General features: G+C 40.7%; 1 protein-coding gene and 2 pseudogenes across 2 annotated transcripts in view; 1 reads left to right on the forward strand and 2 right to left on the reverse strand.

The window, feature by feature from the left end:
- Window positions 1–241: 241 nt before the first annotated feature.
- On the reverse strand, window positions 242–6,593 carry LOC146646046 (GTPase IMAP family member 9-like; annotated as a pseudogene).
- Window positions 6,594–7,318: 725 nt separating this feature from the next.
- LOC146646047 (GTPase IMAP family member 9-like) lies at window positions 7,319–8,275 on the reverse strand (annotated as a pseudogene).
- A 7,994-nt stretch (window positions 8,276–16,269) lies between these two features.
- Window positions 16,270–23,451, forward strand: part of galcb (galactosylceramidase b) — a 48,425-nt gene continuing 41,243 nt past the window's right edge. The window contains exons 1-7 of one of the 2 annotated variants that reach the window (XM_085392431.1): window positions 16,270–16,457; window positions 16,610–16,678; window positions 16,754–16,817; window positions 17,143–17,256; window positions 17,757–17,896; window positions 20,239–20,277; window positions 20,464–20,591. In XM_085392431.1, coding sequence (XP_085248557.1) covers window positions 16,317–16,457; window positions 16,610–16,678; window positions 16,754–16,817; window positions 17,143–17,256; window positions 17,757–17,896; window positions 20,239–20,277; window positions 20,464–20,591 — 695 coding nt within the window. In that variant the 5' untranslated portion in view covers window positions 16,270–16,316. The remainder of the gene's footprint in view (window positions 16,458–16,609; window positions 16,679–16,753; window positions 16,818–17,142; window positions 17,257–17,756; window positions 17,897–20,238; window positions 20,278–20,463; window positions 20,592–23,451) is intronic. The other variant, XM_085392430.1, reaches the window with a different exon arrangement.

Here is a 23,451-nt window from a genome sequence, read left to right on the forward strand (position 1 = left end):
TTTGTTTTGTACTTACATTACTTATATAATCAAAATAAAATATTTGTTGTTCTGTCACAAGTGCAGTCTCTGATTTAAACAACACATTTGTTTTGCATTCCAACACATGAGCTGGAATGTTGTAATATTTTAAGGATGGCTTGTTTCCAGTCCAGGCATTACTGCCTGAATGACTATCATGGATCGAGGTGATCCAAATGTAGGTGCAGAAGAAAGTCTTTAACTTCCCTTAAGTACAGTGTCACTGGATGTGGGTTGGAGATGCAATGAGCTTGAACCTGCAGGCGACCATCTTCACTGACCACACCATCTGTGATGGAGGACTCATCTCTCCTGTTGTCCTGCAAGCAAACAATCGTATTTTTTGGAACATGAACTTAATTGCTTTCTTAAAACATTTTTTCTGCATTTGGTATAAACAGACTCAAATTTAGACAATCTCAGGCTCCCTCCCCACCGGAGAGGTGACATTCAGTGTCCCAATTGTCAGTCTGGATAGCCCTGACCACCACCCAACACACAATAATGTCATGAAAGCATCATTTTAAAAAGGGCTATGCAAACATGGCCAATAACTTTCATTCTAATGATGTGCAAAATGATTTGGGCACAAAACAAATTTTGTTGTTAGAAAACTTGCAGACTTCACTATATACAGTGTAGACCCTCTAAACTAAGTTTGGGGGATGTGATCTTTCAAGAAATGCAGACCAAACTGTTGTTGTTTGTTTACTTACACAGCATGTCTTGTAGAATTAACTGGAGTCACCAGCAACAGCATCGCGCAGTCATATCTCAAGTCTAATAACAGAAGACAGGAAAAGATCAGTAAAGAAACAACTTCCCCAAACCAAAGCACAAATAAAACAATAAGTAAAACAGGCTGATCTAAAGTATGATTAAAGTTCAGCCTGATTATTATAAATGTCACTGACAGTTGCTAATATATTGGAAAACCAGAATACTTACTGATGTCTTTCTGTCCAACAGCAGGAGTACTGGTCCCGAGCCTCAAAGACAGTAAGAAGCAAGCAGAGGGAGAAAAAACAGAACATTTTTCAGAAACTGATTTGATCCTTAATGGCTGTGCAATCATTGTAACATGGAGTTTGCTTATGTTGTTAAATAAAGGCTAGATTTGACATTAATAGATGCCACAGATGTTCAAAAGCTGCCACAAAGCATGAAAAAAATGGACGTCTCCGAAAACGTCTGAGCATTTTTGCAAATATGTGATGTCTTGATAAATCGAGCAGATATTTGAACTTTACACAGCTACATTCTCGCCTGAAAATATCTTAAAAGTTGATTTTGTGACTCAGAAAAAGTAATAAGTTTTTTAGCCGCGCTCCTCCGCCATTGGCCAATAAGTACGCACAGGCTCCGACAACCGCAGCCGACAAATGCCATCCTCCTTTTCCCCAGACTACCCTTTCTGGGTCACAAAATAACCTTTTAAGATATTTTCAGGTGAGAATGTAGCTGTGTAATGCTCAAATATCTACTTAATTTATCAAAATATCACATATTTGCAAAAGTGCTTCCACGTTTTCGGAGAGCTCTGTTATCCACCAGCGCGATAGCTGACCGGGAGGTTAAGGCTTGATAGAGTCCATGAGCACAGCTAACTCCTGGCTTATTGTTTTCAACCCCCTGCGGTCTTTTGCTACTCAGGTTAAACATGATATATATAATTAGTTAGTTAGTTAGTTAGTTATGGCTATGGATTGAAAATACCCCCCACACCACACCCCTAATGGCTGCACCTCCCGAAGAATTTTGTCTGGGCTCTTATCTCACTTTTTTATTTCAAACAATCAACAGAAAATTTCACCGACATAGTTTTATGTAAGGTTTTTAAGGGTGTGTTAATTTTTAAGTAACATGAGCCCAGCGGCAACAGCAACGCTAGGCTAACACTAACTAGCTAGCAAGATTATAAACTTGCTGCTAAACTAAGAGAAGCCACAAAATCAGTTTGAATAAGCGTAAACATTTACTTACCAAGTCAGTGTATCAGGTAAAGATTCACAGCAATGACAATAATCTCTTGAGCTGACGCTTCTCCAGGTTTGCTCAACATATTCCATAACAAATGCTGGCACCATGAACATGCGGACTGATCCAAGAGGGAGGAGGACGGTAGTGACGTGGCATTTTCAAAACACATCTTTCATCCTTCCGCACTGAGAAGCAAAACTTCCAGCTTATTTAGTTTTTCTAAGTTAAGACAACTCAAATAAATTGAGTTTATCAGCGTTTTGCATAAAAAGTACTTGTAACTTATTTAAATTGAGTTCTAATAACAAATTGATAAAAATTGAGTTCAGCTTATTTAATATTTTTAATTAAACACAATATTACATTTTACAGTGCATAAAGACATGAATAAGTGAGTTTGGTGAGGAAGATTGTGAAAAGTGCGCTTCTGGTCAAAAATTCCAATAAACACACTCCTAAACCTTGTGGAAAGTCTTTCCAGAAGAACTAATCCTGTTGTAGCTGCAAAGGGTGGGCTAACATCAGATTAAACCTACATATTAAATCACATTTTAATGAATTAAAAATAAAATGTCACTCACATTTATATGCGTGGTAAAGCAGATGAGCTAATACTTTTGGCAATGTAGATAATGCTTTGTTAAGCAAAGTTGGCTCTGACTAAAACAAGTTAACAACATAGTCTACAGCCAAAAAGCAATATTATAAAAGTAATACATTAAACTAGGCAATAGTTTTTTGCTTCTATGAAGTTAGAATTTCTTATTGCAACAGACATGTTGCATGCTTCACTGACTGTCCTGTTAAATTCATTTCTCTTTTGACTTCAGCCTTTAGGTTGTTCTTTCTCTGTTGCTCTTCATCCTTTCGTTCCTTTGCAAGTCTCTGTTTCTCTTTCTTTGAGGCCTTCTTTGCCTTTTTCAACATGTTTACTGTGTAGTGACCCCCACAATTCTCCACAGTCATTCTGTCAATTTTCTCTAGAAGCTGCCTGATTTGTTCTGGGTCTTCCACTTCATTATTGAAGACATGATATCTGCCATAGACACCCTCAATGAGCTCTTGAAGTCATTAATTTTTTGAGATGAAATTTTCAGTAGTTTGTTTCTTTAGTTTGTCTCCATGTGTGAACAGAACTAGCGAGTATTTGGCTGCCTCTTTACCAAAAGTACTTTGAATCATCTTCACAGTGTCTTCCTCTTCTTGTGTGAACCTACCAAGCTTTAGGACCATCAGGAAGGCATGAGGGCCAGAAGCAGACAGAGAAATAGATATTTTAATTTTTTTAACACTTCTTCTTCAGTCACATTATTGTCAAATACCCCAGGAGTGTCAATGATGGTCACCTTTCGACCTTCCACATCTCCCTGAGCTCTCTTGCACTCAGATGTCCAGGACGGTGGGGACAGTTCAGACTAGAGATGGACCGATCCGATATTACGTATCGGTCCGATACTGACCTAAATTACTGGATCAGATATCGGAGAAAAATAAAAAATGTAATACGATCCATTAAATATCACGAAAGCACCTCACAAAACTTGCAACACGCCGTAACTCGCCTCAGAACGTTAGCACGTCGAAGCAGTATGCATCACGTGATAGAGCGGCTGTGGCATGCGGGATCTGTCGGTGGTCTGGATAGCATTTGGAGCTTCGCTAGCAACCCGGCATTTCATCTCCGACAAAGTTATCCCCGAGAGAAGTAAAGCAAGTGTGTAAGTCCATCTCTGAATGTTTGTAAAGCATTCCTGCGTTAAGCTTAACAAGCGACTGCCTCTTCTTGCTGCTACTTCAATCATGAAACTGCTTAATGATCAGCTGATCGGCTTTTCTGTCGTGAGTCCGTCTCTCTTGTTTGGTTTTGGCCCACTTTGCACCAGAAAGAGGAAACCAGCGGATAAACAACAGCAACACGTTTAAGCTTGATAAGCTGTTGTTAGAATTTATTTAATATTACTTTCTACTCGAGGATCTTTTTCTACGTAGCTGACGGCTGGTAACTGTGCAGGGGCGGATCTAGCAAAGTTTAGCCAGGGGGGCCGATAGGGCATTAACAGGGAAAAGGGGGCACAAAGACATACTTTTCTTTCTTATTCTCATTTAAAATGTCGAGCTTTTAATAAATAATTATCTGACACCCAAAGTTTTAATTTGATGTAAAAGGAATAGAAGTCAATTACTGTATATAGTGACTATTAAGTCTAATATATATACCCTAGTAAGATATAGTACTTTTTCCTTTGGGAAGGTACCATCTGTGCAGTCTGCAATTTTGTTGAAGAAAGATGTTGAATCTATTTAATATTTCTTGAAAAATAATTGATTTCTGTGCATTTTTTTTCACACTGCATCAAATTAAGGTTGATTACGTCGATTAAGCATCATGAGGTGGAGCGTGAGGGGTGGTTCCCTATTTTTTATTTATTTATTTTTGTTGTTGCTGGGAGTTGGAACCCTATTAGTTAGGTTGCTTAATATTTACGCTAAGTACTCTTTAAAATACCAGAATAGGGAGGATGGTGTAGGTTTAAGTTTATTAGATTGATCAGTATTGCTGAACTATGAAATATTTTGTTTTGCATACAGGTATAACAGAATAGCTTTAGTGTAGTTGTTGTTTTAAACTTGAGTTATGAACTTATACAAAATGCAGCAAGATATAAAAAAAAAAACAGTTTTGTTGATTAAAAAACACTATATCGGATTCATATCGGTATCGGCAGATATCCAAATTTATGATATCGGTATCGGTATCGGACATAAAAAAGTGGTATCGTGCCATCTCTAGTTCAGACTGAAAATCTTTTCTTCCTAAGATGATGTTTCCTGTTGCACTCTTCCCTCCTGTTTTTCCCACCAAAATAATTCGTAGTTCATCACTCTTCTTCTGCTTCCTAGAACCTGCAGACATAAAACATAGGAACATCTTTTTTCTTTTTCAGTTTTTTTTTCTTTTTCTGCCGTCATTGTATAAAATATTGAACTTTAGTGTAGATTGTACAGTGTACAAGTTATTTGCTCACCATCACAGTGTAAGATAAAAGCTGGCCTTTCTAGACTGTCAAGCACCCAATTCTAAGAGACTGAAAAAACTATCTCCATAAACTAATAAAATATGAGTGCATAAATTGGTGCCGTCCCTCATTAGCAAATAAGCATTTTTATTTTAACCTCTATCTACCAGGCCACCCACAACAAATCTAGGGTTACGTTACTGACCCTTTTTTAAATCGTATTTTTACCTATTTGGAACACCCAGATGGAAAAAAAGAAACTTTAAATACAAAAACCCTAATGACACAATGTAAGCAATTTAATTTAAAAGGTTTTGTTTTCACCCTACAAGAACATGCTGACTTACAATTTCTTTAAAACATTTGTGTGTGTATAGAATAGAATAGAATAGAATAGAATAGAATAGAATAGAATAGCCTTTATTGTCATTGTACAGAGTACAATGAAATTGGAGTGCCACTCCCTTGGTGCAAGATAAATAATAAATATAAATGTAAAATATAAAAAGTACAATAAAATAATCGCAAGTACTCAAACAATAGTAAGTACGATATATACAGGATAACGTGTGTGTTTACAACCCTTCAAAGGTCTGTGTGAGGTTCAAGCCTTGATTTTACTGTTGAAGTCCTTAGAGAGACTGCCAGACAAACATGTCTATACACCTATACCAGGTTGAGCAGACAGTCACTCTAGGGCAGGGGTCTGAAACTCAAATGAGCTGGGGGCCACTGCTAGCACTGTCATCTCATTGGAGGGCCACTCAAGTGTTCGAGAAGTACAAAAAAACAAAACAAAAAATACACTGACAAATATTTATGAAAATATAGTGGGTTTTTTAAATTTTAAATATTGTATAACACAAAACTGCAAAAGTGAGTGCAAATCTTTTTTCCTTACTAGACCCCTGCTCTAAGGCAATCACCGATAGCCAAAACACAACAACCATATATCAGTATATCCATGTCCAAAAGATGAACACTGAACATTTTTGAATTGGGTTCAGGTCATTTAAATGGTGACACATATTTCAAAATAAATGAGTTTCTTCCATTTCAAACACCAGCATCAAAAGAATTAATTAGAATTAATCAAGAACTTTGAGTTGAATGTGCAAGTCCATTGTTGATCAACAGCAAGGCAAAATCCCCAGAATATTAGAGAGAATAGTATAGAGCAGCGGTCCCCAACCTTTTTTGCGCCACGGACCGATTTGTGCCCGACAATATTTTCACGGACCGGCCTTTAGGGAGTTGCGGATAAATACAAACAAAATAAAACTAGTACCGGTCTCGAAAAAAGAAGATTTATTCATAACACACGTGAAAAGACCCAGGAAAACCGAGTTAATGAAAAAAACGATAACAAAATTACGCTAAAAACCGATAAAAACCCTGAAAACCATACATTTCACACCCAAGTCTCAACTCTCGCGGCCCGGTACCAAATGACTCACGGACTTGTACCAGTCCGTGGCCCGGGGGTTGGGGACCGCTGGTATAGAGATTTCACATAGATAGCTACATCTCTCCTAGAGCTCACATGTCCAAGGTTGTGGAATATCGTACCAGCATGACTGGCTGGTTTCATGTTTGTGCTTGAACAAGCTTAGAATCAGAGATGGGCAGTAACGCGTAATCCGATTACTTTTTTCAAGTAACTTGACCAACACTGCTTAGAATGACACTTTTTCAATCCAGTCTGACAAAAAAAATACAAAATATTCCCAGAACAGAATTTATATAGATACTGATATTCCATTAGTAAATGCCTGCATTTGTATAGCGCTTTTCTAGTCCATAGGACCCCAAAGCGCTTTACACTACATTCAGTCATCCACCCATTCACACACACATTCACACACTGGCGATAGCAAGCTACATTGTAGCCACAGCTGCCCTGGGGCGCACTGACAGAGGCGAGGCTGCCGGACACAGGCGCCACCGGGCCCTCTGACCACCACCAGTAGGCAAACACGGGGTTAGTATCTTGCCCAAGGATATTTGGCATGCAGCCAGGATGCAGCCTGGGCTCGAACCACCGACCTTCTGATTAGTGGCTGACCTGCTCTGCCACCTGAGCTACAGCCACCCCATTAGTGATTGTAATCATTTACAAATAATAGTGAAGTTATTAACAGTTGAGTATCTCTCACTTGTACATGTTCAAATTATTTCTCTAAGTATTAAAAAGTGATTAGGAAAGTCGTATTCTTTATTTGTGCAAAAATGTTTCTTGAGATGCAGTTGACCAAAACTGCCAAAATTTTCCTGGGGAATAATTTAATCCTCCAAAATCTTCATTGTATGTGGCAGCAATCTGAGACTCTCACTGCTAAAGCACCAACTGTAGCTCCAACAGCTGCTCCAGCAGCAATTCCAACTGCCAAACCTATCGGACCGCCTGCAATTCCAAGCACACCTCCAATGGCAGCACCACAGGCTGCTGCAACAGCTATTGCTGGTGCTGAAGTGAAGTCATTTGATTTTTCAGCTCTGGCTCTGGCTTCATAATGATATCTCATCTGCACCTTGCACTTCTCTCTGGTGGCCCTTCCTCCATATTTGGCTCTCAGTTTATCAAGCTCTCTCTGCTTCTGTGCTTCCATCTCCTTCAGGAGTCGCTCTTTCTCCTTTTCTATGGCTGCCTCTGCTTTCATGAACATTGCATTTGTATAGTAACCTCCACCATTAACCACAGTCATCTTGTCAATTTTGTCCAGGAGCTGAGAGATTTGTTTGGGATCTTTGATTTCATTGTTGAAGACATGGTATCTGTTACCACACTTTCGAATGATGGCTATGAGATCAGGACTTTCTGAAATAAAGTTTTCAATGGTTTACTTCTTTAACTGGTCTCCATGTGTAAATAACACCATTGTGTATTTTGCTCCATCTTCACCAAAGGTGGTCTGGATCATCTGAACAGTATCTTTCTCTTCCTGAGTGAACCTGCCCAGCTGAAGAACCACAAGGAAGGCATGAGGACCAGGGGCAGACAGAGAGATGCACATCTTGATCCTATTCAATACTTCTTCTTGAGTGAAATTCGTGTCAAAAAGGCCTGGAGTATCATTGACAGCTACCTTTCGACCGTCAACATTCCCCTTTGCTTTATGGCATTCAGATGTCAGAGAGGATGGTGACAGTTCTGATTCAAAGGCCTCTCTCCCCAGGATTGTGTTTCCTGCTGCACTCTTCCCCACTCCCGTCTTCCCCACAAGAACAATCCTCCTTTCATCTGAATCCATGGCACCTTTGTACCCTGTTGGACAGAAACACACTGTTCATCATACAGTGCTTTGTTGTTCAGGGTGGCATGCACATGCAAAATGCAAAAAACATCTTTTATATGCTGCTTAGAGATGGTGGTAACTCTTAAAGCTGAACCAGTGAGAACCTAATAAGAATCAATAAGAGAACTGATAAGGAAATTCTGACATCCAACAGGTGAAACAGCTCAGAGATTCTCAGTTTCAGTTAATATTGGATTTAAATGCTTATCTCTTGTCTTTGATAATGCCAAAATAAACAAAAAGATTCTAAAGAAATGTTTTGGGGGATTTAAACAGATTTCATGGGAAAAAGGCTTCTCTAGTATTCAATCAGAGTGCTCAAGCCCTGTGTGAAAAGTGATTGCTCCCCTTTCCAGAAATGGCGAAAACATGGAACCATGGTGAAGCTTCCCAGGGGTGTCCAGCTGACCAAGAGTGCAGTGATCACTCATCCAAGAAGTCACAAAAGACCCCAGAACATTTGCCTCAGTTGAAGTCAGTGTTCATGACTCCACCAAAAGAATGTGTCTGGAAGAAAACATCTTGATGATCCCAAAGACCTTTTGGAAAATACTCTGTAAATGAGGGTGTATTGTGATAAACAGCTGAAACACCCAATGAGTTGGGGGTGCACAACTGATGATGTTTCGTATTCGTGACAAATGGTGGTTTACATTAGTCTTCAACTAACTGAAGAATTACATTACTGAAAACACCTAAGGTCAGTTAAAGAAAACTTGCTTCACTGATCCTGTGACAAAGTGGCTGGACTGAATGCCATTTGTCACTTGCATATATTGTTATTTTGTGTTCTGTTATCTTATAGTCAATCATAATGCTTTAATTAGTGATGTGCGATACCACTGATTTCCTTTCCGATACGACACCAAGTAAAATTCAGGGTGGTATCGACGATACTGATCCGATACTGATACTTTGTACAAAAACGTATTTTATTTATTGCATCTTTTATTGTATCTCAAATTATAGAGTCATAATGATTACAGGACATTCGATTAATTGTTCTTATCACTTAATAATGCAGAATTCATCATATAGAAATAAAAAAACTGAAGTTGTGCGCTATTTGAACACGTTGCCTGCCTGCGGCACTAAAGGACTCCGTGAAAGACGTCTGTCTCGCCCTAGCAGCACCTGTCCTGTCCCTCTCCTCTCCTCCTCTTCAATTTGCCTCAACATATGCTCATCATATTCTGTGATATGATTTACTCTGAGGTGTTTGACAAGGTTAGTGGAGCTGCCACAACACCTTACTTTTTTGCCACATGTATCGCAAACCACGCCTCGGCTGTTTGTGGATGTAAAATACGTCCGCACATGACTCCATTTATGCGCAGCCATTGTTGTGAGTGTGCATGCCAAGGGGCTGCAACACATTTATACATCCGTATTTCGCACATGACTATGAAAGGCGGAAGAGGAAGTAGTTCCTTCCTATGTAGACAATCCGAATGATATAGTTTCTTTCCATTGTGTTCCCATTAATGGAACTGGCCTGAGGATCAGCTCTGAAAAGTCGAAGCTCATGCACGTCAGCTCCATGGACCCACGACGGGGGATCTACATCGGGACACAGCTGCTAGAAGAAGTGGAGAACCTACCTCGGTAGCGCGATTTCCCATGACGGCAACGCGGAGGTGGATGTCAAGTGCCACACTGGAAAGGCAGCTGCGGTATTTCGGAGGATGAACAAGATCTGGTTCTCCCCGACCATCTCCCTCAAGATCAAACTCCGCGTGCTTAATTCGATCGTGATCCCAACTGCCATTTATGCCAGCGAGACTTGGAAGGTATCGGCCTGCATCAACACCAAGCTCGACGTCTTCCAGCAGCGATGTCTTCGCCGGATTCTGAAGATCCGCTACACCGACCACATCACCAACGAGGAGGTCCTGCGAAGGAGTGGCACAGTCAAACTTCACAACATCGTTGCATGCCAAAGACTCCGACTGGCCGGCCATATCCTCCGCATGGATGATGCATGGATTCCAAAAACAGCGATGTGCTGGCAACCCCTGGGCATTAAAAGACCACGAGGACATCCCCGCAACACCTGGTGAAGGTCCATCAAGACCTAAAGACATCGAACATATCATTGGAAGAAGCTGAAGCCCGCACACAAGATCGAGCCTGGTGGCGTTCGTTTGCCACCCGATATGCCACATAAGGCATGGGAGGATCTAAGTCTAAGTAAGTAAGTCCTGTTAATGATAAACTACAAATTTACCCTAAATTACTAAAATATCAATATTTTAATGTGAGAATCGATTCTACAACATAAATGACTGGTATCGGAGGAATCGATATTTCAGTATCAATCAGCACATCTCTAGCTTTAATGTAGACACTGCACATGTAACCTTGGCTCTACATACTATCCCGGGTCTGTTTGTGGTAGCATTGTCTATATATTGAGGCGATCGTGGCTCAAGAGTTGGCAGTTCGTCTTGTAATCGGAAGGTCGCCAGTTCGAGCTCTTGCTCCGACAGTCTCAGTCATTGTGTCCTTGGGCAAGACACTTCACCTGTTGCCTACTGGTGGTGGTCAGAGGGCCCAGTGGCGCCAGTGTCCGGCAGCCTCGCCTCTGTCAGTGCGCCCCAGGGCAGCTGTGGCTACAATGTAGCTTGCCATCACCAGTGTGTGAATGTGTGTGTGAATGGGTGGATGACTGAATGTAGTGTAAAGCACTTTGGGGTCCTTAGGGACTAAATAAAGCGCTATACAAATACAGGCCATTTACCATTTATTCATTACATCTCTGCAAATGTTCTTAAAGCGAAATGTCACTTCATCATTAGTTGATTTGAATCTTTCATTTGTTTATGTAGTTTGGTTATACTTACCATTGTGTGTTCCTTGGTGCAGGTCCTATATGTGAAACAGGTATATGGGAATGGCCGCCCCAGTACTTCCTGATTTTATAGGATATGATGTCACTGATCATATCAATTGGGTGTAACCAAATGAAGGGCTGTTTCTTTTGTGTAAAATTGTTTATTTCATTTAAAATAACCTCACGAGTCAGATTAAGTGAAGAGATTGACTTTTCACACCGTTTAGTTGGGTAAATGAGTTTGTTAAGTGGAAAAATGATTTTATTCCTGTTTCTTTGTCTAGACTGTGTTATTTAGCCTACCCTATATTCTCGATGGTAGAGGTTAATGAGGTTCAGATGTGAATGGAATTCTGTATAAAGCAGGTGAGATTTTGACTGTCAGGTTCTTATGTTTTGTGAAACATTTGTTGAAAGGCAATGCTAGAAAATAAAGAAGACTTAAAAGTAGGGATGGGTATTGATAAAATTTTCACGATTCCGATTCCATTTTCGATTCTGTTTAACGATTCAATTCTTTATCGATTCTCTTATTGATTCTTTTAAAAAAAAAGGAGAACACTAAGGCCGATTAGCTTAGAACTTTGTTTTATATCTTCCCTTTGAACAAGATAGAAATTTAGGAGTAGCATGGCCTTATAAACCCAACAGTGAGATATTAAGAGATCTAGCCTATGGCTCTTCAATGGGGTTTCACAGGGTCCCCGGGGAAAAAAATTGTAAATGTAAAATAATAAAATAAATATTCTTCTGTAGCAATAACAAAGTATAACATAAATTATTCTGTAACAATTACACAAGAATATCCAGTAATGTCCCTGCCTACAATTAAACACATTCCCTTACCGAAAATTTGAGGGCATCTGCTGTGGCAAATGGGTGCAAGCCTTTTACCACAAACTGAGTCACTGCTCGGTGACATTCGTCTATCCTGGCCTGAAAGTAGACGCTACCGGTAGACTGCAGTGACAACTGCCAGCGAGCGCCAGCCAGACTCTGTCTGTCTCTCTCATCATGGTCACCTAAATGCAGCACACAGTAATGGCAGGTTTTGTAATAAGGCAGATCACACTAACATAATATGCACTGTTAGTTGATTATTTACCTGCTGCATTAACGGGAGAGGACGTACAAACGTTACCGCTGCTGATGGGTTGAGATTCATGAGTCTGGAGTGGAATTAAAATCACGACATTCATTTAAGGTCATCGCGTGTTTTGTGAGCAAATGCTTTTGCATATTTGTAGTGTTCCATCCATCCATCCATTTTCATCCGCTTTGTCCGGGGCCGGGTCGCGGGGGCAGCAGCCTAAGCAAAGAGGCCCAGACCTCCCTCTCCCCAGCCACCTCCTCCAGCTTATCCGGGGGAATACCAAGGCGTTCCCAGGCCAGCCGAGAGATATAATCTCTCCAGCGTGTCCTGGGTCTGCCCCGGGGCCTCCTCCCGGTGGGACATGCCTGGAACACCTCACCCAGGAGGCGCCCAGGGGGCATCCTTGTCAGATGCCCGAACCACCTCAGCTGGCTCCTTTCGATGTGGAGCAGCAGCTGCTCTACTCTGAGCCCCTCCCGGATGGCCGAACTTCTCACCCTATCTCTAAGGGAGAGGCCAGCCACCCTTCGGAGGAAGCTCATTTCTGCCGCTTGTATCCGCGATCTCGTTCTTTCGGTCACTACCCACAGCTCGTGGCCATAGGTGAGGGTAGGGACGTAGATCGACCGGTAAATTGAGAGCTTCGCTTTTACACTCAGCTCCCTCTTCACCACGACGGACCGGTGCAGCGTCCGCATTACTGCAGCTGCAGCCCCAATCCGTCTGTCGATCTCCGGCTCCCTTCTCCCATCACTCGCGAACAAGACCCCGAGATACTTGAACTCCTCCACTTGGGGCAGGAACTCATCCCCGACCCGGAGTGGGCACTCCACCCTTTTCCGGCTGAGAACCATGGCCTCAGATTTGGAGGTGCTGATCCTCATTCCCGCTGCTTCACACTCGGCTGCGAACCGCTCCAGTGCGAGCTGGAGGCCCTCACCCGATGAAGCCAACAGAACCACATCATCTGCAAAAATCAGAGATGAGATTCTGAGGCCACCAAAGCGAAAGCCCTCCGCCACTTGGCTGCGCCTAGAAATCCTGTCCATAAAAATTATGAACAGAACCGGAGACAAAGGGCAGCCCTGGCGGAACGCTGGACCAGCTCTTTATCCTCTCCAGGATACTTGAGGGTGCATGGGAGTTTGCCCAACCAGTCTACATGTGTTTTGTGGACTTGGAGAAGGCATTCGACCGTGTCCCTCGGGGTGTCCTGTGGGAGGTGTTGCGGGAATATGGGGTGTCTGGCCCATTGCTACGGGCCATTCGATCCCTATACAACCGTTGCAAGAGCTTGGTTCGCATTGCCGGCAATAAGTCGGACTCGTTCCCGGTGGGTGATGGGCTCCGCCAGGGCTGCCCTTTGTCTCCGGTTCTGTATTTGTAGTGTTTCCTCCCTTAAATTAAATATCTACTATGCAAGTATTGCAAGTTGCCCTGTTGTTCTCGTAAAGTATGACCAAACTTTTTAGCGTTTGCCATGTTTCCTGCCAGGTACTGTAAATGACGCTCTGCAACGTAGTGACATCATTCGGGGTGACTGGAATCGATAAGGAAATTGTTTGCAAAAATGGCAAACAATTCCAAGGAATTGAAACAGTGGGAACCGGTTCTCAACAAGAACCGGTTTTCAATACCCATCCCTACTTAAAAGAAACTTGAACAGTCTGCAGATGCTGTTTTGCTATCACTTTCCATGCTGCTTATGTTATGCTACCTCACCCCCCCCCCCCCCCCCCCCCCCCAACCCATTCAAGACTTGTGCTAATTATTTTAGGGATTTTAAAATCTGGTCCTATCAAGCAACCCATTTAGTCGCTTCATATTTTTCCCATAGTATAGGTTTATCTTTCTTTGTAAAATCAGACAGCTGCTACTACACTAGTACTTTAATTAGCATCATTATCAGGAGGCTTAGTTTAAAAAGAAAAGACATGTTTTTCACGGACCATAATAACTACTGTTAGAAATTCTGAACCTAAAAATAAATAATGCTTATGCTAATTGGAAAGCAATAAGTATAACCCTGGCAGAGGGTCTGAGGGGGTGTTCAGACCTTTTTGTAATTTTATACAAACCCTTTTGGAAACAGTTCGGATTCAAAGAATTCTAATGAAGCATGTTTCTGTTCTTGTATGACAGCTTGTTCCAATATTAAACTGTAAAGATATTCACAAGTGGATTTCTTTCAGTTCAGTGGGTTTCTTAGATTTAGATTACAATCAAGTATTGATCAAATAAGAAAAAATCCCCAGCATGAGAAAATGAAGCTGACAAGTTTGAATAAAGTATTCCTTGTGTGGGCCTGGTCCTGCCCTGACATAGATCAGCAGGACACAGCAGCAAGCTCAGCCAGAAGCTACACACAGCTAAGTTGATTCCTGAAAGGAAAAGAAAATGAGCTGTCCCCAGACTCTTCTTTGTCAGTGGTATTAAGGAGGTCCTCAAAGTATTCCTTCCACCGCCTGTCTATATCCCCAGTTATAATCAGTATTACCCCAACTGCCACTATCCACTGTGTAAATAATGCACTATATTCCCCTTCTGAATTGTCTGATGGTTTGCTAGAATCGCTTTGAGTCAGACCTGAGTTTCATGGCCTCGCCGAACTACTTTTGCTTCAGCAAGTTCCTGAGCAAGTTCCTAGTTTTCCAGTGTTAATTCCTAGTTTCCATGTTCAGGATGTTGGTTTGCTTTTCATGTGTTTATTTAATGGAGTGTTTTTCCCAGCAATAAAGCTACCATTTTAAGTTACATTTCCATGTTCGATTCCTGTATGTAGGTCCTTTCTCCTGCCTGCCACACAGCGAAACATGACAACAGTGACCACTGGGTAATTTGTGTTATAAACATGGATAAACATTACTAATTTGTAACGTGGGTTGTATTAAGTGGTTGAGAGGAGGCCGTAGAAACACTCAGCAGGACACTCATGACCACACTGGTACTGGAAATTCCACAGTGTTCGTCTTTTAATAAACACACTCTTCACCAACCGCTGCTGTCTTACATGGAGCAAGCAATGTTCATACAACCTGTAACATTACTTTGAGTTTGGGAGCTGAAAAAACGAGGTCCATCTCAGTCCATGTGTCCATGTGTAAGCACGTTTCTCCCACACTCTACAGAGGGCAGTAGCACATACTTGTGACATCACTAAACATTAACTTGGGTTGTCTTAAAGAGACATCACACAGTTGAGATTGTTATAACTTCCTAATCAGTGTATATGTGTATATGAATTTAATAACCCATCTCAAAATAGACAGAGCCGGGTCCGTGACACAAATCGTGTTATTTTTATTTTTTAACAATGAATATGTCATTTGATGGTTTTTCCTCATTTCAGTCTTGTTTTTCAATTAGACTTGCTTTAATTTGTTTCACAATAAATATATTTAATAACCCATTACTTTACAAGTTCTCTCATTTAGAAGACTTCACTAAAAGGGATATTGTTTATGGACTCATTATGCACAATAGCAAAGATGACCTTCTGGTGAATGCTATAATCACTCTTTGTACATTTTAAATACACAGATCTAAACATACAAAGCTGGCTTTTGTAAAATTTTTATTTCATACTTTAAAGCCCTTATTTTATGAAAACAAAAGATGCAGTGAAACCTTTGAACACAACTGAAGAATGTGATTTAGTTAGTAAGCCCAAATTTACCCCTTTATTTTCTCTTCCTTTTTTTAAAAAACTGAAAGCTAATTTCTTGTAATCACCTGCTCCAAAGGAATCTTGCAGGAGCCATGTTGTTATATATTAATTCTTGTTTTTGCGTCAATAAAAACAAAAAAACAAAAAAACCTCTTCTAATGCAGCAGACAAATGCCTCACCGTTTTTCCCCGGATTTTAAGGGTGGGTCGTGTGTACCCTTAAAAAAATCATTGCGAACACTGTTTGAAGATTTTTTTTTTTTAAATTGCGGACGTTCGTAGAACGAAATAAACGTTTAAAAGTAAGTACCGGTGTGACGGGTTTCAACATCACGTGGCCGCTCAGCTGCGCTGTCATGTGATAGAGAATGTGCGCGCGCGTACAGCGTCTTGTCAGCTATCGCTCAGGATGGACTGCAGAGAGTCGGCGTTATTAGTGTCCGTTCTCCTCTTGGCTTTGGCTTTGTGCTCTGCTCAGAATTATGTCCTGAGCGATGACGGGGGTCTGGGAAGGGTTTTTGATGGAATTGGAGGTTTAAGCGGCGGAGGGGTGAGTTTAGTGTATTTTACTAGAGTACTTCCTTGTACAACACTGCCTCCACAGGAACAATCTGATCTATGCATGCCTGCCTGCATGTTTCTGTTTCTCTGATTAGCTTATTATTTTACTAACATAACATTTCTACGTGTGCCTTAATGTAGGCGACGTCTCGGTTACTGGTGAGTTATGCGGAGCCGTACCGCAGCCAGATACTAGACTTCCTGTTTAAGGTACGACAGAAGCAACTCATTCACACAGTTCAGTTTTAAGCACAGGAACTCACTGCTCTGTGTTCCTATTTTCAGCCAAACTTTGGAGCTTCTTTGCACATTCTGAAGGTGGAGATCGGAGGAGATGCGCAAACTACTGGTAAAGTACATTTAGTCACACTACATTTCTGACAGTTTCTAATTTGTTACTTGTTACATTTCCATTTCTCTGCTGCCAGGTCTGAAATGCATTATGACACACAGCTAAAGTCCAGCAGAATGACATAAATTCCTTCTTAACAAGGAAACACTTGTGACATCTGCTTCATATGGATCTTAAAGTCTTGTATGGATAGGATATTGGCTATAATTACCACATATTTTGGTGCTGGGGTCGTGATAGACACTTTGGATCATAGTATAACTTCAAGAATAAACTGACTCTCTCCATTTTTTTGGTATTATTGAACCTCTGATTTGATCAGATGGAACAGAGCCGTCTCACATGCGCTATGAAAATGATGAGAACTACTACAGAGGCTACGAGTGGTGGCTTATGAAAGAGGCCAAGAAGAGGAACCCAGATATCACACTCATAGGTAAGAAGGAACATTGTTTCCTTTTCTGTCTGATAACTTGACAGCAGTAAACCAAAACCAGTAGACATCAGAGGGAAAATGTCATAGTAGGAAACTGAGATTTAGAATCTACATGTGTTGTTACAAATGACCACTCCTGCTTTTCTTGGCATGAACACATTTGGTATTACTGGCAAACCTCATGGAATTTCTGCCAGAACTTTCCACCCATTTACTTTTATCCGGAGATTTTGTTTTTTTTTTTTCATTTATTTTTTTTTAAAATTTGAATAAAGTAGTTTTGATATAAAGGTTACAATTCAATGCATGCAGTTATTTTATATGGAATGTAAATAATACAATAATATTATTGATATTATTGAAAACTTTAACAAGTCTGCTCAGTTTGTTGGATAGATGGTGGGGGTGATTGGAAATGTGACCAGATAGTGAAATTTATATTAAATGTAACACAAAAAGAATCATTGTCTTTTCTTGTGTGTCTGCTTGTTTTCATATAGGTTTGCCCTGGGCGTTTCCCGGTTGGGTGGGCCGTGGCAAGAACTGGCCCTATGACTACCCGGATGTCACTGCAACATATGTGGTGAACTGGATCCTTGGTGCCAAGCAGTACCATGACCTAGACATTCAGTATGTTGGGGTGTGTATACCACTTCTCAGATTAGAATGCAGCTCTGCACAAACCCACAAAATTCATGCAATAATCATCTCTACTAGAGCAGGGCGATATGGCCAAAAATATTTATCACGATATATATTTGAAAATTTGCGATAACGATATAACCGACGATATAATTGATGCGAGACAAAATACAACTCCACAACATTACTAGCGCAAAAAGACAACCTTCCATTTATTTTCACTTAAACAAGAAGCTGGTTTTTATGTACATTAAAGCTTTATAAAAATGTAACAGTGCAAATGCAAATTCCTTGCTGAAAGTTTAACCAAAAGGCATTTCCAGTAGAAATGGGCTGACATATCCTGAGCATAACCATGTATAATATCCACTGAAGTTAAAAAGAGGTGCTTTGCAACATTAAACTGCAGTGTGCAGTACGTATTTTTCGGACCATAAGGTGCACGGGATTATAAGGCACATTAAGCGAAACAAAGCAGTCAGATAAATCAAACTTTATTAAACTCATTCTTCTTGCTTCCTCCACTTCTGTACCATTGATTCATTAATGTTGAATTCTCTGGCAGCTGCTCTATTCCCATGTTGTTGCAGTATATTAATGACTAACCTCGTATTGTGGATGGATTATCTCAGTTGTTCTCCTGACTGAAGTTTGGTCCGTTTACAGCATCCTGCCATGCGATTGCATTTGTCTCTAACCATGAAGAACCTTCACGTTAACTTTTATAAGTGGAAAAGTGTTAGTGTTCGTCCTCCAGCTTCACTGTTTATGTTATGCTAACATAGCTGTGTCGCTAGCGATCACGTAGCACATCATTATATACCAGCTAGCCCAACTTCAGTAACCCTACAAACGTCACTGCTGTTTAGTTTCCTGTCTTCATTTATGTTGGAAGTGATAGCAGAGCTGTACGTTTGATTTTTTTCAGGAATCTCTCAGTCAGAACATGCAATATCATGCTTAGGTAACTAGCGAAACTAGCGAGCTAACTTCCGCTAGCTTCCTGCTAACTTCTAACTCCGTTAAATGTAATAACTTTTGTTTTCATGGATGCCTGGAAGTTAAACTTTATAGTTACACCTGGTAAAGCAGCAATGCTGATCGTTTTATTAAAGATGAAAGAATTTAGACAGTTTTTAACTCTAAGTGATGCTGCAGTGTTGTTTGACCTGAAGTATACGGAGTTTAGGACCCAGATTACTCCCAGATTTAAGAGCATCTTAGTCCGACAAATACGACAATAACAACGGCCGCTTGCATGTTCTGCAAAAAAATGTGCTTTGTTGTGTATCTGACGGACAAACACCAAACCAGTTCCACATCACGGAAGTTGCACCATTTTTACAAACCAATTCTGGTTCATCTGTTTCACTCAACAATCGGCCATGTGCGTATGAAAACAAAGGCACTGCGCATGCGCGTTTTACTCCCATTCTATCGCGATATTTCATTTTCCTATCGTTGCCTAACATTATACCGGTATTACCGTGAACGGTATAATATGGCCCAGCCCTAATCTCTACTTCAACACATTGCTTTTGTGGTCCTTACAAAGGCTGCTTCCTCAAAAAGTGAGTGCTTTGCAGCTTGGTGGCTTTTGGCATGTTTTGAACTTTCCTTTCATAACAGGATTATAATTAATTAATATAGCTATTAATTATAATTCTTTGTTACATTTCAAACACACACATTCATTTTTGAGCTCTGGTTAAACTGTTTGAACATCTGACTGCTTGCATTATCTCTCAGTATCTCTGGCATTCTCAGGATTTTAATAACCAAAAGTAGTAATGGTCAAAACTTCTAAACACTAAGCAGTTATTTGCAGCCACCTAGTGACAGTAAATTCTCTAATGTAAGTCCTGTTACCAACTTCTGTATTTCATCAAATATAAACCAGGAATTGGAACAAAGATGGACCTCTAGTAGCAGATGTGAATCTGGTCAATGTGACCAAGTGAAAGCCAGCCCACAAACACAGGGAGGAAAAAAGTAGTTCTGTTAATGTTAAATGTTACTTATTGCTCTCTACAGTAACTTACATGGCTTTGATTCATTCATGTTGTCTTAATCCTGTGCGGCTGTTGTTGCATGGAATTAGCCCTGTTAGAAAATGAAGGGTTTCTGTCCACTAAAGTGTGACTTTAACATGGTAAGTGGGAACATATCAAAACCTGACTTTGTTGTAAAATGTGACAGATGACATTTATTAGTTGCTTAGTACTGAAGGCCTGCCTGGAATATAAAAGCTTTACCACGTGATACTGGATTGATGGATTTGCAGGAAATTGAGCCTGCAAAAGTTTGTTTGCAAACTAAAATTCTCTTTCATCCATTTAGATCTGGAATGAGCGAAGCTTTGACATCAAGTACATTAAGGTAAACATAACTTACTGTTATCTTTCATTGTACTTTTGTCATAATGAGTAGCCTGCAGTGTAAATTGAAGTAGAAAAACAGCCACTAACATTGAGTTGTCCTACTGAGAGATGCAGTGTGACGGTGTTTGGGATGATTTTAAAGCTCTAGCCGAGTTCCACTGAGAGCATGTCTTTGTCGCCAAAGGTGCTCCGGAACATGCTGGATAAAGTTGGTCTAATTGGTGTTGGCATCATCGCAGCAGACGGCGATTGGAGCGTCGCTAATTCTATGATCCTTGACCCATATCTTAATAATTCTGTTGATGTGATTGGGTAAGTACAGAGTCTCAAGAAGTTTGAAATGAAATGCTCCCACTGCGTAAATCATTGGACCAGATGGCACAGTAAAAGCAGAACTTTTACCATGTGCTATAAGTTTACTTGAAGGCTATTTGGTGCTTGACAACTGATTGCGTAAATCCGAAATGTCCACTGAGTTTGGGTGCGTCTCTGTTAAAGCACACTCTTCTTCCACAAGTACCCAGCTGAATGTTTGTGGCTGTTATTTTGCTGGACTTGAAAGATAAAGTCGGAGCTGAATCATGTGTAGGTGTGTTGCTGCTGAAAAAAAAATTTCAGATCTGCCACATTTCTTAGGTGGTTTTAAAGCTGCATTAAAAAAATGTTTTTAAATATGAATATTGACCCAATACAGAAAGTAATCATAAGTGCTGAGAAATTTTTTTATTGAATTTGGAGTCTAATTTGCATCTGTCTCTCCTGGGTGACAGCATGTTGATGTGCTACTGTAGGAAAAAACGAATGACTACAGTTGTGCCACACACTTATACAATCAAGCACCTAGGCATGCAGACTGCTTCTACAAACATTTGTAACAGAAGGGGTCGCTCTCAGGAGCTCAGTGAATTCCAGTGTGATGCCGTGATAGGATGCCACCAGGACAACAAGTTGTTTTTCAAGAGTTGGGTTCAGCCTCTTATTTCCAGTGAAAAGAAACAGTCCATAGATCACAGTTTTGAGCCATTTTATTGATTTATTGGTTTTAACTCAGTAGGCGTGATTGCGGATGCCACGCAGTTGCATCCACACTGCCCCACACACCACACCCCACTACAAACACATAGTGAAACACTGTCAGTCATGGACTGACCCATTAACATTACTGAAGCAGTGTAGGATCATCTTGACAGAACAGAACAAATGGCCTGTAAATGGTAAATGGCCTGTATTTATATAGCACTTTACTAGTCCCTAAGGACCCCAAAGCGCTTTACATATCCAGTCATCCACCCATTCACGCACACATTCACACACTGGTGATGGCAGCTACATTGTAGCCACAGCCACCCTGGGGCGCACTGACAGAGGCAGCTTGTTAAGGAATAAAGGTAACCATACCAAATATCAAGAGTTAGTGTAAAAGCAGATGAAGCTGATCACCAGCCTCAATCCCTGCCCCCCTCAAATTCCCTTTCCTGGACACATGACTGTGATAGCTGGCCTGGTGAAGAGACAGCTGGAGTGAATGCATCTATGTTCCGTTTCCTAGTGTAATATAAAGAAAAAAAAGGAAAGGTTCAAGACTTTACAGTAACATTGTAGCATCAGAGAGCACCAAAATATATCAAACATTATATGAAGGACTGGGAGCCATAACCTCAATGATCACTTATAATATCTTCTCTTCTCTTTTGGCTCTCGGCGAAGGCAGTTGCACTTTTCTCCTCTCCTCCTTCCCCTTATCTTCCCTGCTTAGCCTCTTGTGCCCTTGTCTTGTCTCGTGTTTTTACTTTTCCCTGGAACACTCTCTCACAGTCTGTTCTCTAAAACCTAAAATAGAATTATGGATTTGATCAACTGGTCTCTGAATGCTATTGACACCCTTTTCTCAACGAGAAGTCTGGGCTTGGGAGAGCCCGAGTGCCCTGGAGGTACTTTCCCTGCCGGATACACGATGGACGGGTGGCAGACATGGAGGATCGTGTGCTTGGCGGGACTGTCGATCGAGGACGCTGAAGATATCTACCTATTCGGAACCATGATAACAGGGTTCTTGCTGATCGGAGCTGGCTTGGCCCTGGCTTATCGGAGAATTAAGAAAGCGGAACCGGCTGTTCAAACCCCTCCAAGGCTGCCCACTGGGATTGAAACGGTGGGACGAGGCGCGACTTCTCAGAAAGAGCTCACTGAATGCAGCATGGTTAAGATCTTGGAGAAGCTTACAGCTGCCGTGAATACTCAGAATAAGACCTCTGAGTAGAGCTGGGCAATATAAGATTTTTTCACATCACGATATGTTTTTTTTCATTTCAGGCGATAACGATATCTATCATGATATAAGCCAAATAACTATATTTGTAAAATTTAAATGTGCCGTTGCTCACAAGTAAAGTGTGAAATAATCAGCAGCTTGTTTTTATTTAAATATTTATTTCCCATAATAAGTTCAACAGGGTAGATGTACTTAAGGAACATGAGACTTTTTCAGATAAATAAAGGCAAATATTGCAAACTACACAAAAGGCTATGGAACGCCAGGACTGCCATAATGAATTAATTAAATACACCATTAAATAATTAATTAAATGTGACAATAATTAATTAAAATTGGAATTAATTAATTAATTAAATAAATAGTTATGACACATGTAATTAATTAATTATTGACACATTTAATTAATTATTTAATGATATATTTATTTATTTCATTTTGGCAGTCCTGGTGCCTGGCTCTCATCTTGAAATAATTTTATCTGTCAGCCTCACCCATCAAACTCAGGGGGCGGGGTTAACGCTGCCCATGCAGCTTCTCTAACATTTGATTGGTTGCCGTGCAAAGTAAGTCAAAACAGGTCGATCCTAGATAATCGATTGCTTGTGTAGACTTGGGGAAGCCAGGTATCCCAGAATGCAGATCAAATCACAGGCAGCAGTGGTGGTGTAGTTTTAAAATACCCCGTTTTTCTGTCACCAGCTACACTTTTAACAGTGTTTTAGCCGCGAATGTCGCGCCGTATGTCTGGTCAGGTTGTCAACATAGAACATGTTTGCAAAAGTGCTCAGATGTTTTCAGAGATTTAACTAGCTCTGCTAACAATTAGCATGCAGAGCGCACCCAGGGGGTTACGTTAACCGGTTTGTTTACATATTCCACTCTCCGTGTTCCACATGT

Source organism: Rhamphochromis longiceps, linkage group LG19 (assembly GCF_057381845.1).
Source record: "Rhamphochromis longiceps isolate RC_006_pf linkage group LG19, R_longiceps_female_GT1.1, whole genome shotgun sequence".
NCBI lineage: Eukaryota > Metazoa > Chordata > Actinopteri > Cichliformes > Cichlidae > Rhamphochromis > Rhamphochromis longiceps.